The 18491-nt window shown below is 48.9% G+C and overlaps 1 protein-coding gene across 7 annotated transcripts in view; it reads left to right on the top strand.

Moving 5' to 3' along the window:
* Window positions 1-18491, top strand: part of TOX2 (TOX high mobility group box family member 2) — a 124533-nt gene that overhangs the window by 40758 nt on the left and 65284 nt on the right. For 6 of the 7 annotated variants that reach the window (XM_019748740.3, XM_019748764.3, XM_074317666.2 and 3 more), the window contains exon 2: window positions 6635-6700. The exons of the other annotated variant lie outside the window; for it this stretch is intronic. In XM_019748740.3, coding sequence (XP_019604299.2) covers window positions 6635-6700 — 66 coding nt within the window. The remainder of the gene's footprint in view (window positions 1-6634; window positions 6701-18491) is intronic. 7 annotated transcript variants of the gene reach the window in all.

Here is an 18491-nt window from a genome sequence, read left to right as displayed (position 1 = left end):
AGTCTCCCTGGAAGTACTGACTCTGGGACTGAGTGGAAAGTGACACCCTCTCTCATGATGGCAGAGCACTGGAGAATGAGCAGGTCCATAGATGTGTCGTGATTTCAGAGCTGGGTGTATTGTATTTGAGGTACTCGTAGACCAAGTGGGGGAGATGTCTAGGGGGAAACTGATGTCTAGGGGGAAACTGAACATTGGAATCTGGAGATAACTCAGCTGAAGATGAGCCTTTGTGAGTGAGTGACATGTTGCAGCCCTGAGAAGCTGTGACATTGTCCCGGGCAGGCATGAACAAAGTGAGAAGGAAATACCAGGTCCACTTATCCACCCACCTATCCATTCCACCCACTCGTTCAACCCATTCCATGCCCTCAGGCATCCCACCCATCCAGGGTTCTATCCATGCATCCCACACACCCATCCCAACCGTGTGTTTATCTCACTCACCATCCCCGTCATCTCCCCATCTACCTATTTCTTCATACTCACCCAGCCATCCCACCCTCTGATTCCATCTGTCCAGCCATGTTGTCATTTGTTTATCCATCTACTGGCCCATCTATCCTATTCGTGCCTTAAACCACTCATCTCCCCCCCCAACCCATCTATCCATCCATCCATCCATCCATCCATCCATCCATCCATCCATCCATCCCTCCCTCCCTCCATTCCCCCTATACACATACCCACCATCCATTCACTCATCTTACCTGTTCCAACTCTTTCCTGCTCTATTCACTTTGGTAACCACCAGCCACATGTGACTTTTGAGCACTTGAAATGTGGCTAGTCTAAACTGAGACGTGATGTAAGGTAAAAACACACATGGCTGCTTATCTGCTAAGTTTCCTTAAAGATAAAGATTTCTCAGACAGTCGCCCTCCGAAATAATGCAAACCAACTCATTCATAATTTTCTGTTAATTACATCTTGAAATCATAATATTGTGAATATATCCAGTTAAATAGAACGTGTCATTAAAAATTAATAGTACCTGTTTACATTTAGTTTTTCAAACTATGGCTACTAGAAAATTTAAAATTACATCTATGCCTTGCACTGTATTTCTATTTGACAATGGTGATTTATATCATCCATCATCCAATATCCATCTATCCACCCATTCATCTCATCCTTTACTCCCCTTCTTCCATCTGTGCATTTGCCCACTTATCGTATTTATCCATCCCACAGGTATTTAATTTACACCTGTTGTGAGTACGTGACTCGGTGGGTCATAAGAATGAGGAAACTGAGGCTTTGAGTTAAGGAGCTCGCCCGAGGTGACACAGGTGGAGACAGCTTGATCTGCGTCTCTGAGATCAGGGCTCCTCACCTTTCACCTTGGCTGCCTGTTTGCTAAGTTTCATTAAAGTTAAAAAAGGGATCTTGGGGCAGGGGGCAGGAGCCCCTCTTGCCAAGGGGACCACACAGCATCAGGAGAGACAGCCCCTTTAGAAGCCTCTGTGAACCAAGTCCCTGGTGGCCGTCATGAAAGGGTTATCCCCACACATTTGATTTTTTGCAGAAATGTGGGTTCTTTCAGATTCCAAAACTCATTTCCATGACAAAACTCTTGGGAAGAGAAGATGAAGGCCTGGCTTTTGCAGAACAATCTTCCAGCTGTAATGAGGACTGAAGATGGCGATGGGAAAAGGAATTATAATTAGAATATGAAATGGGGAAAATTAATCTATTCCAGTCGGTGGTAAGAGGATGTTCTGGCAGTTCATGGAAATTCTTAGGCCCTTGTTTCCCCTCTCCATTTTTCTGTTTTTCACATTTTAAAGCATACAGAAGGTGGCATGGTGTGAAAAAAGATTTTTGATGGAGGGACTGATAAATTGTAAGCTATGCACAGAAGTCAAGTTCATGTGTATCTTTGCTGTGTATGTCTCTACATGCTCGTGCCATATATGTTTGTTTGTGTGTGCATTTGTGTGCGTAATATTTACACACTGGCAGATGGTATTTTATACACGTCTGGGCCTCCCCTCCTTCTCGTGTGTGCCTGCCGTGGATGTTGTGCCCCAGTCCCACAAAGGGTCTATGGTATGTGCACACTCATGCTTGTGCTGTGAATACATTTGTTTGTGTTGGTTTGTGTTACCCATGGATGTGGTGCGCGTGTGGCTAAGTGCTGTCTCGAACGCTGTGTCGTGTGTGACGTTGACCCCCCACTGGTTTGTGGTACATGTGTTGTCACCATGCTTGGGCACGCTGCATGCACTGTACGCCTTTGTGGTCACATACACAGTCAGCACTCGCTGTGCGGCGGGTGTAGGGGGGAGTGTTTTCCATCCTGTGTGTGCACACAGAGGAGCTGACCCTGCTGTGTCTGAGCACAGAGGCCGGCTCAGTGACTTCTCCCCTTGGCTGGTAGGTTCTTTCCTCTAGAAAGGGCCCCCCAAGAGGAGGGCTGTGGGGGGAAACCCCAGGCCTTACTGCCCTGGAAGCCAAGCCAGGGGGTGTCTGGAGCCCTCAGGGTCCCCTCCCTCCCTCTGTTCCCCCTGCAAGGTCTCACGTGGTAGAACCCTGGGCAGAGGTGGGTCTCTGTTCACAGTTTCTCAGTAGCCAGGTCCCATGCCCAGTGTGCTCCCAGGGGCCATGCCAGGCCCGCAGGGGTAACCAAATGGAGGTTGACCCAGGCCCTGCCTTCAAAACTGCCACCAACTTCTCAAGTCTTCCTTGGAAGCAGGAAGCAAGCTTTCCTCTGGCTTGTGTCCGGTCTTTCTTGTTTGAATAAACGAGTGAATGAAGAAGCCCACTGGAGGCAGGCTCTGGTGATTTCAAGGGGACTCGTTGCCCGGCTCCCCTCCTACCCCCAGCGCACACACACCACAATCCAGGGTCTCCTTTCTCACGTCCCAGGGCCGCTCCCCACTGCTCGCTGTGGAGAAGTCTTCCCTCCCTGCACCCCTAACACATCCTCATCAAGCACCTGTTATGTGTCAGGGCCACGCTAATTACGGGTTGTACGGAGTGGGGTGCAGCTAAGCCTGATCCCCGCTATCAAGGCGCTGACAGCCAGGTGGGAGATACCAACCCGAAGAAGCAAACAGACTCTTCCTTAACAAACTGTCCCGCTCCTCCTTTATTGTGCCATCTTGGGCACCTGCCATCCTCTCAGCCGGTTGCCTTGGTTTTCAACGGGGAATAACACCTGTTTCTTTGGGTGGTTGTGAGGATTAAATGAGATCTTTTATGGAAAGCGTGTTGTTCGGTGCCAGGTGTAGTCATTCATTTACCACATATTTGTTGAGTGCCACTCTGTGCATTGGGGGAGACAGCAGACAGGTCCCCTCCTTCCGCAGTGGCTCCGTCCTAGCCAGCATTTAATAAACGGGCTATGACACAGGCCTTTTGGGGGATAGCTTGCCCTCTCCTCCTTTGATACATATTCCTATATTTTTAACCTGTGCCATACTGTTTGATTACTATTGCTTTATCAAATAAATGTTTCAAATATTTGGTTAAAACTAGCCCCCTCCCATGTCCAATTGTTCTTTCTTTTAGAACATACTTATAAATTATGTGTGATTTGTTTTAAAAAAGTTCTACTTGTATCAAAGTAATACATGGCTGCGGTGACACATCAACTAGTACCCAGGAACTTTCGTTGAAAGCTCCCCACCCTGCCTGATTCATAGTCCCTTTCCTGGTGACAGGCTGTGCCAGGCGCTGAGAGATTTGGAGATGACTACAACACTGTTCCAGCCTTCATGTTGCTCTCACACAGGGGCAAAAGACAGATATGGAGACAACCTGTGTTGTAAGAGGGACAGCCAGAGGAGGTACCAGCATGGCGTGTGGTGGATGCCGTGTGGTGGTTAGAGCCCTGCATTTGGGGTCAGTGCCCAGATCCTAGGCATAACATGGCAGGTTTTTTGTTTTTTGGTTTGTTTGTTTTGCTAATCCAGCAGTCACTGAAGGATTCTGTCCATCCCTGTGCTGGAAAGGCACTTGGATGTAACCACCAATTCTACTACTTTGTTGGGAAGATGGGTCTGGTAAAAGACAATGTGAATGGTGCAGTGATTGTTCCATCCATCCATCCATCCATCCAGTATCCATCCATCATCCATCCATCATCCATCCATCCAGCATCTATCCATCATCCATCCATCCATCATCCATCCATCATCCATCCATCATCCATCCATCCATCATCCACCATCCATCCATCCATCCATCCATCCATCCATCCATCCATCATCCATCCGTCATCCATCTATCCAGCATCTATCCATCATCCATCCATCCATCCATCCATCCATCCATCCATCCATCAGCCATCCATCATCCATCCATCCATCATCCATCCATCCATCATCCATCCAGCCAGCCAGCCAGCCATCCATCATCCATCCATCCATCATCCATCTGTCATCCATCCATCATCCATCCATCATCCATCTGTCATCCATCCATCATCCATCCAGCCATCCAGCCATCCAGCCATCCATCATCCATCTATCATCCATCCATCTATCATCTATCCATCTATCCACCCATCCATCATCTATCCATCCATCCATCCATCCACAAGCATTTATTGAGTGTCTAATCTGTGCCAGGCCCTATGCTAGGTGTTTGGGAGCCTCCATTTTAGTAGGGGGAATGCAACTATAAGCAACGAACTTGGTAAATTATATAGATTTTAGAAGGTGAAAGGGCCTATGGAACAAAGAATAAAGTGGAGCAGGGCAAGGAAATCGGGAATGGTGACAGGTGCAGTGATGGGTGCTCACAGTGCACAGAGGTGGGAGGCTGGCCTCTGAGCAATTGCTGAGGAAAGCCTCCCTGAGTGAGAGGGTCTGGATGAACTGACATCTTGCGCCTGATTGTGGGAGTGTGGATTTTTACAGCCTCTATGAAAACTGCTTGGCGATGTATATCAAAGTTACAGATGCACACACAGCTGGGCCCAGCCACTGTACAAACTAACACTACAGTAAACTCACACCCCTGAGAAATGATGGGTGTACAAAACTATTCATGCGAGCAATGCTGGACTAGCAAAAGACTAGGAACCCACGTGTTCAACTAGTTAAATATATATGTTACATCCATCCTGCAGAATATTAGACACTGGAAGACAGAATTATGTTCCAGCACAAAAGATTTTCCCAGATGTGTTGCTAGGAGAAAACTAAGGTGCAAAACTGTTTATCGTATGCTGTCATTTATGTGAAAGGAATGACTATACAATGTATATAGGCAGACCGTCTCTGAAAGGATGTAAAGGCAGTTGGTAGACACAGTGGCTACCTCTGGAGAACAGCAATGGGGTGGGAAGAGACTTCCCTGTTGCTCTGTGTACTTTGGGGATTTTGAACCATGTGCATATAACCTAATAAAAAAGTAAAATTTTCCATTAAAATGGCCCACTGTCATTGGTGGTCCACCCAGATTTACTGGCCAGCACACCCATCCCCCACCTGCTGTGGGCACTGGATGCAAATGGCTCACAGTGGGCACAATTCCCTAGAGCACTGTCCTTGGTCAAAGGGGGCCACCTTGCTCCCCGTTTCCTCACAGCCCACAGCCAGGGGCTGACTTACATGGGTGACAAAAGTCTGGCCTCTTGCTTCACACAGGGACAAACTCTGTGGTTCAGTTCCTGCCCAGAGCTCCCGGTGGGATCAGGCTCCAACAGGTCTCCAGCGGAGACCACGTCCTTGCGTAGCTCCTTCCACTATCCTGTCCCACGTCCCTCCTTCCCTCCCCGTAATGTTATCACTATAAAGAGCACTTCTCAGGAACCAGATGCATGTGAATCCTTGTCTCGGGCTCTGCTTCTAGGGAACGTGATCTACGACACCTGTCTCAGAAGATGGACACTAACTGGAATTGAGCCAAGTGCTCTATTTGTTTCAGTGTGACATGCCGTGGACAGGGGACCAGGGCATTATCCCCATTTGACAGATGAGGAACCTCAGAAGTTCAGGCACCAGCTCAGGGTTGCACATCAGGGCAAAGGGCAGCCAGTGGCCCACACTTCTCCCACCAGACCTGCTCCCTCTTGCAGGCAAATCTTTCTGAGTCCAGACTTGGCAGCTTCTTAGGACACACGCCTGGAGTTCTCATACATGGTTTCTACCACAGTCCTCACTCTCTGTGGCCAGGGGTGGCCTCAGGGACAGATGTGAGGGGGCAAAGCCAGGTGGGATGATAAGACCTGGGGGGCACATCAGGGGCAGGCTGTCATGACCCCAAAGCTCTGGAGATCTTGGCCTCCCTCCAGCACATGGAATTCCAGCTCTAGCTGAGAGTCTGATGTCATTTAGGCCAAGAGGGATATTTGCATACTTCCAGGGATGGGGAGCTCAGTATCTGACAAAGCAGCCTGCCACATCTATGAACAAGGTATAAAGGGCAGAAAGGTTTTCCTCTCTTGATCCTAAGTGTGATGCATGGTGCTAACCCTCAGGGGCCACAGAATCGGGGCTCCCCCTCTACCCTAGAGGGAGCCCTGCGGAAATGGGAACTGGGGCATCCGGCCTCCATCCTGGCTTCTTCTCCCTTTTCCTCAGTGCATTTCGTCCCCTGCCCTCCTCTGGCTTTTTCTCCTCCTAGGGCCTTCTTGAGAACGTTTTACTCAGAGCTGCTTCTCTCTCCTTCTCTGTTCCAGTTTGATGGTGAGAGTGCCTACGTGGGGATGAGTGACGGGAACCCAGAGCTCCTCTCAACCAGCCAGGTGGGTGCCCCGTCCTTTCTGAGTGGGCAGTTAGCCTTGGGCTAGCTGGAGCCAAGCTGCTCCTGGGGTGGGGGTGGGAGAGGGGCACCGTGGAGGGCACATCCCACGACTGTTCTCTCTCAGAATGGTCAAAAGCATCAGTTGAGTCCCCTTAAAAGGGACAATAAAACTAACACTACCGTGTTCTCTGTAAATCCCCTACCTGGCTACTATTGGCTTCAAATGGGCATCATTAAAAACGTAATAAAACTCAAAATGGGTTGCCCACCTTCTCCATGCACAGAGGGGGAATTTCCAGCAGTCATGAGTAGAGCTGTCACACGCTCCCTGGTGCTCTCAACCTGTTGTCACCACACAGCAGCCATGGAGACATACACTGGTGTGGAGACACACACACCCAGGCAAGCATTCAGAGTTCTCCCGCCCATCTGGACTGTGTGATGCCACGGGGGAGGGTTGTGGCGCAAGGGACCCCAGCGGAGGCTTCCTGTGCAGTCCTCCCTGGTGGTAAAGGGGGCTGAGTCATCCCTGGGCAAGGCTGTCCCCAACCTCAGCCCGACCTGGCCTTCTGGGAGTCCTGATGCCGGCTGGAGTCTGGTTTTCCACTGAGAGCCTGGGCTCTGAAAATTAAGGGTTCTTTCAGCTGGGAACAGCCTCACTACAGACTCTAATGCCAGAGAGGGTCCTCACTGCAGGCTGGGTCACCGGGGAGGGTCCTCACTGCAGGCTGGGTCACCGGGGAGGGTCCTCACTGCAGGCTGGGTCACCGGGGAGGGTCCTCACTGCAGGCTGGGTCACCGGGGAGGGTCCTCACTGCAGGCTGGGTCACCGGGGAGGGTCCTCACTGCAGGCTGGGTCACTGGGAAGGGTCCTCACTGCAGGCTGGGTCACCGGGGAGGGTCCTCACTGCGGGCTGGGTCACTGGGGAGGGTCTTCACTGCAGACTGTGGCAACCTGGAGGACAGTTCCATAAGGCATTGGTGCCTGCAGGGTGGCAGCAGCTCAGGGTGCTGGATGGAAAACCAAGGAGTCCTAGCTACTGCGAAACTTCGGGAGCTGGGGGATGCCTGTCCCTGGCTCTGATTTCCACCCTCTGTCTATGTACTCATGGTGTTTGCGGCGGTCCAAGTTGGGGGGCCAGGCTCACACTTTTCAGCTGGGGAAACGGAAGCTTGTTTGTGTCCTGCTATGTGACAAGTCCTATGGGGACATAGATGAGTAAGACACGGGCCTATGGGCCTCAGAGAGCACTCCAGTGAGGGAAGATACTGTCGTCTCAGTGCAGTGAAGAAGCCCCACGGCAGGGCCCTGTACCCTCCCCCTCCCCTGCCTCCGCCACTGCAGGGATGCTCGTGCTGGAGCGGCCATGCCACTGCCCTTCTCTGACCTGGGACCATCTGAGCATCACGTGCCACGGCACCCCTGCCTTTCTGTTGCATGGACCTGTGCCGACCTGCACGGCTGGGACCCAGCTCTACACGCTACCTTGCTGTGTATGTGGAGAGCTCTTCATTCCCACCTCAAGGTTGCCACCAGCTTGCTTCAGCCTAAATGCCACTTCCCCAGAGAGCTCTGGGTGACTCCCAAATCCCAATTAGGTCTCCTCACTGTGATTCTCTCTGGCGGCACCATGTCCTTTTATTTCACGACATTTGTCACTGTTTGTGGTGGTCTTCACACATGTGTGATGACTTGGTTAACATCTGATTTCCGTTCTGAACTGTGACCTCCCTGAGGGCAGGATCTAGTCTCTCTTTTTCACGGCTGTGACCCTAGCGCCGCAGGAAATATCTGTGTGATGAGTGAACGTGGCTCTTCTTCTCTGACTTCAGTTTTCCTAACAGTGGAACGAGGTGGTTGGGCTCTCCAGGGGTCCTTCCAAGCCTATTGTGCCACCAATCAGAGGGGCTCCCTAACTTAGAACTTCATAAAGAAGACACCAGGATTCCCTGAGACTGCCTAAGTCACCTGGTGCCATAAGCCAAGCTTGATGTGAGCAGATTTAGCGATTATAATCTAGACTTCTTATAGTGTATCTGTTAGCTTTTGCTGCATAACAAGCACCCCAAAACTTAGTGTCTTCAAACAATAGATAGTTATCTAGTTATAATTCCGTGGGTTGGCATGGTTGGGTTTAGCCGGGTGGCTTTTCTGGTCATTGCTGGTCGTGGCTGCAGGAAGCTGCCACATCAGCTGTGGACTGATTGGTACGGGGGACACTTCTACTCCAGATGGTTTCTTGTCCTCCAGCAGGCAAGCCTGAGGTTCATGTGGAGAGAGAAGGGTTCCCAGAGCAGCAAGAGCACAAGATCTCTTGAGGTCTAGGCTGAGAACCAGCACGTGATGACTTCCCGCACATTCTATTGGTCAAAGCAAGTCACGGGGCCAGTCTAGAGTCAAGAAATGGGGAAACAGACTCCGTCTGTTGATGGGACAGGCTGCTAACTCCTGTGGTCTTTCAACAAATGACCACATATGAGAAACATGTGGGATGTTGTTCATGCTGGTTTTTTTGAAGAATAACTTGGACTTTTCTGGGACTTAGAGTTCCCAGTGGCTTGGTTGGGGCTCCACTGGCCTCTGGTCCTTAATGGCAAAAGTTCTATATGTTTCCTTCCAGTTTTTTCCCTGGAGTGGTTGCTTGAACACCGCCCCCCCCACACACCCCTCCCCCACACATGAATACACCATCATGGTGTCTGCCTCGTCAACTGCAGGAATTGCATTGCTCTGATTCCTGAAGGATTGACATACACATGCGGTAAAATGAAGGTCTCATAGCCAATAGAGGATAATCCCTCTAAATGGCATAGAGTACATTTTATAAATACAGTTAAATACAAGGTTCACCCATTCAGAAAATGTTTATTGGGCATCTATTATGTGCAAAGCTCTGGATGTAAGCCGGGAACCATTTCTGGAAGACGTCTGCTTCCAGAACATCCATTTTCATCATGTTGGGAACCTGCTCTTTAATGTAACCTTCTCCTGAAACATCATCTTCTTTATTTAGAAACTGCAGCTGAGACAGAGGTTCCTACGGGATATATATCAGCCAACTGTGTCCCCTTTTAAAAACTTTCAACCCAGCTCTTTTGGGCTTGAGGTTTCTTTCGCAAATGCATGCTCCATTGTTTGGTTTTTGCAAGTCTCCACAAAATTCCTGCTTAGCTGCCTTAGCTTTCACACATTGTCACTATAGTCCCCTCCCTGGACCTTGCGTTTCTTTTGTACCAGACTTGTCTGGGTGGTCTGAGGTGAGATACAGTTCTCAGGCATGGCTTCTGGCCCATTTGCAGCTGTTGGGGGCAGAGGGCCTGGTAGAGATCAGCTCTTCTCCTGTTGGGAGCAGACCCTGAGCAGGAGTTACAAGGGTTGGTATCTCCTGGTTACGTGACCTGGGAAGTGTCTCTCTTCCTGGGCTGGGGTCTCAACATACCTGGATTCAAATTCCAGCTCTTCCACATCCCAGCCAGATGACCTTATGTGAGTTATGTCAGCTTCCTGTCAAATGGGAAAAGTAACGCCTGCCACCAAGTGTGTTCTGAGAGGTACGTGAGGTGTGTATTGTGGGTTCTGTGGGTGCCTCCCAGTTTCCCTTCACCAGGCCAGGGCGCCCATTGTCCAGCTGTTGCCTCATGCACTGTTGCTGCTAACTAGTCACAGTTGCCCCTTCTCAAGAGAACTGGCCTCTACCAAATGGGAACCAACCAATGGGGGCGGTGGGAGTGGGGGGTAGGGATGGAGGGCGGTCTAGAAGGCCAGGCACATTGTCTCAAGTGGGGACTGAACTCTGTAAGTCCCCCTGGAGCTCCAGCTGACTCAGCTGAGACCACATCCTTGCTCAGCTCCATCCCCTGCCCTATTCTGCTTCCCTCCCCTTCTCCTTTCTGAGTAACTTCTCAGTAAGTCACCGGCGTAGGAATCTACATCTCAGGCTATAGTTCAAGGGAGTCTAACCTAAGCCAGTATATAAGGTACCTGTGTTCCATAAAGCTAGCTGTGGCTTATTTCTGTTGTTTTTATTACCATAAGTAATGCTTTGCTTGCATGAATCTCTCTCACCTCCTGTGCGCATTTACCCCTCTGTGCCTTTGTACTCACGGTTTCCTCTGATAGAAATCCCCTAGCTATTGTCACACAACAAATGCCTACTTGTGCATTCAGGGGCACCACAGATGTCACCTCCACAGGACAGCCTTCCTGGTTGCCAGTAGAGTTTTCCACTCTCGTGGCTCTAAATACCATTTCTGGCTTTGTCCTAGGAATGATTGAAAGAACTGTGTGTGTGTATGTGTGTCACACACACAGAGAGAACTGGCACATGACTCCTTCTACCACATTCGATTAGTCAAAGCGACTCACTGGGCTTTGTTAGTGAGGAAGAGAGAGATTGAGATTGAATGGCACAATCAAATTTGCAGTTTTAGAAGCTCTCAATGGCAAGAGTAGATACAGAGAGACCACACGGGAGGCTGTGATAACAGGCCAGGTAAAAGGTGGTGGTGTCCTAGATTGCGATAGAGGCAGAGGAGACGGAAATAAGTGGGTGGAACTAAGGTCTGTTTGGGAAATGAAGTTAGTAGGTCTTGACAATGAGACATGTAGAAGGAGAGAGAAATGGAGGAGTGAAGGGTGACCCCCAGGCTTCTAGCATGAGCTCATTTCCCAGCATGGTGGTACCATTTCCTGAGTTGGGGACAGCCTGAGGAGGTGCAGGTTTGAGGAGGTCAGACTTGGACATGTGACATTTGAGATGCTCATTCAAGTGGCGATGTCCACGTAGGTAGATGGTTGTAAAAGTCTGGAGCTCCTGAGGCAAGTCAACTTGGAAGTCCCCAACCCCAGGTATGAAAACCTTGAGAGGGTGAAACTTGCAGACAGAAAGAGGAGAGCAGAGGATCAATGACTCTCAAATGTTGAGTTCCAACGTTTGCAAGCAAAGGAGAGGAGGAGAAGAGGATGAAATAGGCTTAGAAGCTGTGGCCAGAGAAGTAGGAGGAGAACGTGGAGTCTTAGGAGCCGATGGCAGACTTTCCAAGGAGGAGGGAGGGACCTGGAGGAAAGTGGTGGTGGAACCACAGCCCCTTCCCTATCAAAGGATAAACTTTAAGTAAATCAAAGATTTACATGAACTCAAGGAAACCATGAAGGCACCATTAAAAAATCCATTCAGGTACACTTTACAACTTCGGAGTAGGAAAGACATTTTTGTGACTCAAAGTCTTAGAAGAAAGGACTTAAAAATGTGACCTTAAATTAAAATGAAAAACAACTTTTTTGGGCATGGCCCAAACAGCATACGTAAAGTCAAAAGGCAAATGAAAAATTGGGCAACAATATTATCAACTCACAGTATAGTCAAAGGACTGGTTTTCCTAATATATAAAGAGCCCCTAGAAATCAATTAAAAAACCAGATAGAAAAGTGGGCAGGAGATATGAACCAAGAGTTTACAGAAAAAGAAATACAAATGGATCTTAACCATATGAAAAAACGCTACAATAGTTCATAATAGAAACAAATTAAAACTACCATTTTCCACCTACCAGAATGGCAAACATCCAGAGTTCTGATAACAAGCTGTTGGAGCCCCTGTGGGGAAACAGGCATTTTATACATCACTTAAGGGAGAGTAAATTGGTGTGACCCCTATGGAGGGCAAATTGGCAACATGTGTCAAAATTACGAATGTATTAACCTTTAACACAGCAATTCCCCTTTGGAAATATATCCCACAGATATATTTGCACACACGAGAAGTGACATATTCAAGATTATTCGTTTTGGTATCAATAATGGCAAAAGATTGGAAACAACCCAACTATGTGATAATACGGGATGAATTAAAGAAATTATGTACATCTATCACGTGGAAGAGATGTACATAAAGGAAGAATGGCTGTAAAGAAAGAATGAGGAAACCCAAGCGATATAGGAGTTCCTTAGATCCATTACTTACTGAGAAAAGCAAGGTAGAGAATAGGTTACCAGTTGTGCAAAAAAGGTGGTAAGAATGTATGTTCCTTTGTGCTTGTATTTGATTAAAGTGACTCTGGGAGGATATATGGAAACTAGTAACAATGGCTTTGTACTGTGAGTGTGTGTATGTGTATGTGTTTGTGTGTGTGTTATGGAAACTGGCCAGGTGGACAGGGATAGAAAAGAGACTTTTCACTATACCTTTTTATATTTCAGGGATTTTAAACCATGGGGATTTATTATAACTTCAACAAGTTAAATACACTTTAAATGAGGAGAGGGTCAAATGCTTTGGAGGGATTGGCTGGGATAACAGTGGGTAAGTGTCCCATGGTTTTAGAAGAAAAGAAGTTATCCTGGACCACAGAGAAAGCAGGTTGGACACATGGGGGATGTTGTGCAGGCCCCAGGGTGGATGGAGGACGGAGCGTGACGTGAGAACATCAGCAGTGAGTACAGACAAGCTGTGTGAAAAGTCTGCCGGCCAGGACATGGGCGAGGGCCTTAGCTCAATGACATGAGGACTTCTTAGAAGCGATGTTCATTTTTAAGGCAAGAGAGTCTTTCGAATGTTTAATTGTTGATGGAAGGCATCCAAAGAAGAAGGTGATGCTCAGTGTTCAAGAGAGCAAAGAGTTATTTGATGGTTTAAGTTTGGGGAGAAGGTAGGAGAGGGTGGGTCCTGCCCAGAGATGGAAGCTCTGGCTTTAGCCAGGAGAGGGGACAGAGGAGTAAAGGAGTATGGCTTTGTAGATGGGATGGCTGACAGCATCTGTCTTCTCAGAGAAGTTGGTGGGCTGGTCACCTGCTGAGAGTCAGGGCACTGGAGGTCTGAGGGATAGAGAAGGTCCAGAGTATTTGATGTGATGTGTGGTGACAGTGCCATGGGGAAAGACAGTTGGGTGAATCCAGGGCTGGGATTTGCCTGGCAAGGGTACCAGAAGGACACTCAAGCTTTGTGTCCCACAGAGAGACTGAAGTGAAGGACCGGGGAATCTAAGCTGGGTAAGGAGAGAAAGAGGGGAATCTGGGGGTCAGAGAGTCCACAAGGGAGGAGCTGGATGGTGAGGACACCTTAGTCACAGAGTGGGACATGGGGTGGTGATTCAAAGGTGAGCAGCCGTGGGCATTGATGGGGTCTTGGGTATGTCTGGGGAGTATGGAGCTGACAACAAGTGGAGAACGACCTCCTGGGTGCTGAGGAGCCAAGAGCCCAGCATCAGCATGGAGGCTGATGGGAGCTGAAGGGACCCAGGATGGTGCTGGGCTGGAATGGATGAGAAGCTAGAAGCCAGAGCGAGAGACTGGGAGCACGATGGGTAAAGGGGACAAACAGGAGACACATGGGCAGCATGAGCGTCTGGATGCTGATGGAGCTGAGAGGGGTGGGGGTGGATTTGTAGGAAAGATGGACAGTAGTCTGGATCCGGCCGTGGAGAGGGAGCAGGATGTGAGTCCCGCCTTTCAACCTGAGATATGTGGGCAGTGGGGGGATAGACAGCTCATCCCCAGAACATGTGGAGGAGACAGGTTCCCACTGAGGCGGGAGACAAAGGGGAAGGCACGTTGTAAGAAGTGGCCGGAGAAACAGGGGACCCTGTTGTTCTCGGAGTGGGAGTCCCAAAGGGCCCAGTGGCTCTTTGCGAGGGGGGAGGTACTGCACAGTGGGGCACGATGGTGCAGGGGGCTTACACTTGAGGTGCTCTTTGGGGCACCTTAGGGCCTATGGGGCGTGGTGAACACCCCCATCATGAGCACTGCCAGACGGGACCCACACTCAGTGTGGGCCATGCCCCCCCCACTGCTCCTTCAGCGCCCCTTCCTAGAATGTGCCACACTAGAGACGTGCAAGGACTTTGAGTTAAGTGGATTCTTGCTCTTGGTTCTGAACACCACTGTGTTTGTGTGGCAACCTTTCTTCATAGATCTCCAGGAATGCCCGGTCTGTTATTCTTACCACGTGGATCAAGCATAGACCAAGAGTAGGTCGATGGTATAACCAGGAGGCCCCACAACAGGAGCTGGTCAGGGTCAGACCTGCAATCCCTGGACACTGGTCTTCTGGCCTTGAAGGCACGGACTCTTTCCAGCAGGGGGCAGTGTCGGATGCCCAGAACACGAAAGAGCCAGGAGTGCTGAGTTCCAGGTTCAGCTCTGCTCTATGCCCTCCTCCTGTGTTGGTATTTCTCAGAGCCTCAGTTTCCTCATATGACTAATTAGGGTAGATGGTCTTTTGACTTTTTTCAGTACTAAATGATGATGGTGATGATAATGACATTTACTCGGCAATGGAGCTAAATATTTCCCATGGCTGGTCTCACTTCATCCTCACGTGAACTCTTATCAGTAAATACTGTTGTTATCCCATTTGACAGATGAGAAAACTGCAGCACAGAGACAGAGGTGGTGGTTGAGTCTTTTTAAAACAGACAAAAATGCTTCCCATTAAATGCATTGGGAAGCAGAAGGCTCTCCTGCCGTTGTTGAAATCTAAGATTCTGGGCTTAGTAACTCTGGCCTCTGACTCTGTGTACATCGTAAAGGGCACAGATGACATGGCTTTTATTGCTTTAATTAAAACCTGGGTGAAGAGCTCGCGATTCATATTAAAATGAAATTGTGTTTCGCCTGCTGTGGTGCAGAGCAGGGAACAGCAGCGATTACTGCTAAGATTACGAACAATCAAAGAGAAAAGGCCTTTTGCAAGCATTTCCTATTAAAGCCACAAACATCACACTTTAAAAATAATTATGGTTGTGTTATCGGAACATGATTCATGAATTCTGAATAAATATGAGGGGCCTTAAAGGAAACTGTTTCAAGACCATAGATTTTGTTCAAATCTGATGAAATTTAATATCATTGCGCAGCTGGAGAATAAAATGCAAGGAGGGGGGAAAACCCCATCCTATGTATATGGAAAGAATTGAGTATATGTCAGACTGAACTAACGAGCTTTCTCCCACATCAGTCCTTACACATGTGCTCAGAAAAATGGACGAGCCTCTCATTTTCATTGAGAGAAACTGCTGAGAAGGAGTTGGTACTTAGACCTCACCAATCTTAATTGTGCATTCCACTGGCTAAAAACATATTTATGTTAAAGCTCTAGATGACCGGCTGTGAGATGTTTAAATATTTGAGGACACAGGCATGGAGGCATTAGGGAGTGGATTTGGGGTGAGGGGACCTTTGTCTGCATTTATTGCACCTCCCCTGTAATAAAGATATTTTTCATACAATGCAGTGAATGTTTACAGCATACAGTTTTGTTTCCTTCCAACTATTATGAGAGAAATTGAATCCCTGGAAACGTTCACTCTCTCTAAATGGGATGGAAACAATGAGGATGGTGCAGGAAGTTTACGGGTTGGAGGAGGGAACCGCAGTGGGTTGGCAATGGGATTTCAAGGATTTTCTTTAAAATGGCACCCCTCTCCCACTCCCAGCCGCCTTGAACTTAGCATCTTCTGTAGGTCCTGGGTCTTTGCTGGGCAGTCCCTGGTTTCACACATCTGTTCATGACTATATGCGTGATCACGAGTTAGAAATGAAGCCAGAGGGGGACCTTACCAGAATGGTGCCGGGTCCTTAGCTTCTAGAGGGTCACGAGCCAGGGTTGGGCCCTCTCCAGCCTCTTTCACCGTGTGCCCTTGAGTGGGTTATGTGCCCTCTCTGAGCCTTGGTTATTGCATCTGTGAATTGGGGCTGAATGGATGCCTTTGAGGGACCGTCTAGATTACATCTTGTGGCCAAGGTATTGGCCTCCTCCACCCCCTTGCCTGAGGCCCTAGAAGGGGCAGTGGTCTGTCCAACAGGCCAAAGACTGATCTGCCCCACCTGGCTGAGTCGTCCCCATGCTGAAGGTGCCCCTGAGGCTCTGAGCAAGTTCCAGACCACCACTGGTGACAATACAGAAGTTCCATTGGTCGGATGGGATATAAGGGTCATGACACGAGAAGACAGAACTGGGCTCAAATTCTGGTCTTGACACTTCATGCCTGGTGACCTTGGGCAAGTCAACCAACTTTCCTGAGCCCCAATTTTGTCTTTGGAAATGCCTCAAAGTGATGTGGGGAGGAGTCCATTAGGTGCACTTATACCCAAAGTTCTTATTATAGTGCTCGGTATATGGCAAATGGTAGTTAGCAGGGAGTGTTATTAAAGTATCCATTTTACAGGTGAAACAACTCATTTGGGGGAAGGAAAATCTACTTGCCAAGGTCACCCATCCAGGACATGGTGGGGGCAGGAATCGAATGCAGCATCAGAATCATCGGCAAAGGGGAGACCACTCAGTTACTTTACCTAATGCAAATCAAATTATGTTAAAGGTTGCAACTGAAAAGATGCTATTGGAACTATCTTGCTTTTAAAATGTTATAAGAAATGCGACCCCCACCTTCCACAACACAATCAAGAAAAGATACCGCCTGATAATTTCCAGCCTGTTGAAGACGCATGACTTTCCCCCACCCCCTCCATTCGACCCCCCCTCCCAGCGCTCAGGGAACAGCTGGGTTTGCCAAGCTTCCTTAATTCACAGCTCATTAATATTGAAAGGCCTTCATGGAGTCCAGACAGGCAATTTCTCATCTCTCATATACTCAAAGCCTATGGCTCTGATGGGGCACAAAGATCCAGTCATGAGGTTGTTGCCCCTGCCACACCTGGCACCCTTCATCCTGCCAGCGTGGAGGACAGGGGACTCAGGTGGCAGGTCTGTGCTCCAGGGGTCTCCTACTTCTGCCTTGTTCTTGCTGTGTGACCTTGACAAAATTACTTAAGCTCTCTTGGCCTCCCTTTCTACCTCTGTAAAAAGGGGGTGTTCATACCTCCCTTGCAGGTTCATTAAGAAAATCAGACATGGGTGTGGTTTAGTTAAGTAGTTTAGTTAAACTAGTTAACTGGGTGTAGGTTAGTTAATAGGACTAGTTAAGTGGGTATAAGGTAACCAGCGCAACCAGTGCTGCTTATGAGAGGAAGTTGATAAAGTTGTTGTTGTTGTTGTTGTTGTTGTTGTTGTTAGAATTTGCAGTTTAGAGAGGCAAAATCATGAAGGAGCTAGGAAAACGCCTGGGAGCGCCGTCTTCGGTGAACATTGTTTATGTAGGACTAGGGTGGAAGGGATAAGATGAGGCTAGTGTTTCAAATAAACAGAAATCCAGCCCAGAAGCCCTCAAGTCAGGCCAGTGCTGTGGGTCTCTGAGATGACCTGTTTGCTGGTGACAGATTCAGAACGAACACCCCAGGGCACCCAGCTGGGTGTGATGAGGGAAGCTCACAGGAGCCTGGGGGCCCCGGAGTGCATGCCCTGAGAGGAGGGGTACAGAGTGAAGAAGGACGGGGAGATGGACCATGGGAGCAACGGTGGCTTTGGAGAGGAAGATGGGGAAGGGACTCGTGGAAGTCTTGCTTTGCATAGTGAGGGATCCTCTCTTCAAAGACCCCTCGAGGGAACCTTACAAAAGTTCTCTGTAATAGCACAGGGTCTCTGGAATGGGTCTGTGCTGCTTCTAGCTGTTTACTGTGCTGGGATGGCCCTCAAGGGCATTGTGTTGTGGCTAGAGGTTGTATCTGTGTGATACGCAAACATGGGGCAGTTGTAGTTTGATTCCTGCCTCTGGCCTCAGTCCGCCATGGCCAGAGGTAGAGCTGGGAGAGGAAGAGCAGGAGAAGGGGTGGGGAGGCATTTTAAAACGTCTTTAATACTCCCCCCAAAATGCAGGAAATGGAAAAGACAGGCAACCCCATGTTGGCAAGGCTGTGGAGGAACGGGTACCCTCACACATTCCTGTGCCAACTGGCA

This window comes from Rhinolophus sinicus, chromosome 13 (assembly GCF_057876585.1).
Source record: "Rhinolophus sinicus isolate RSI-liver-muscle chromosome 13, RSI-T2T, whole genome shotgun sequence".
Lineage (NCBI taxonomy): Eukaryota > Metazoa > Chordata > Mammalia > Chiroptera > Rhinolophidae > Rhinolophus > Rhinolophus sinicus.
The sequence above is the reverse complement of the archived record's forward strand: the minus strand, read 5'-3'. Positions and strand labels throughout refer to the sequence as shown.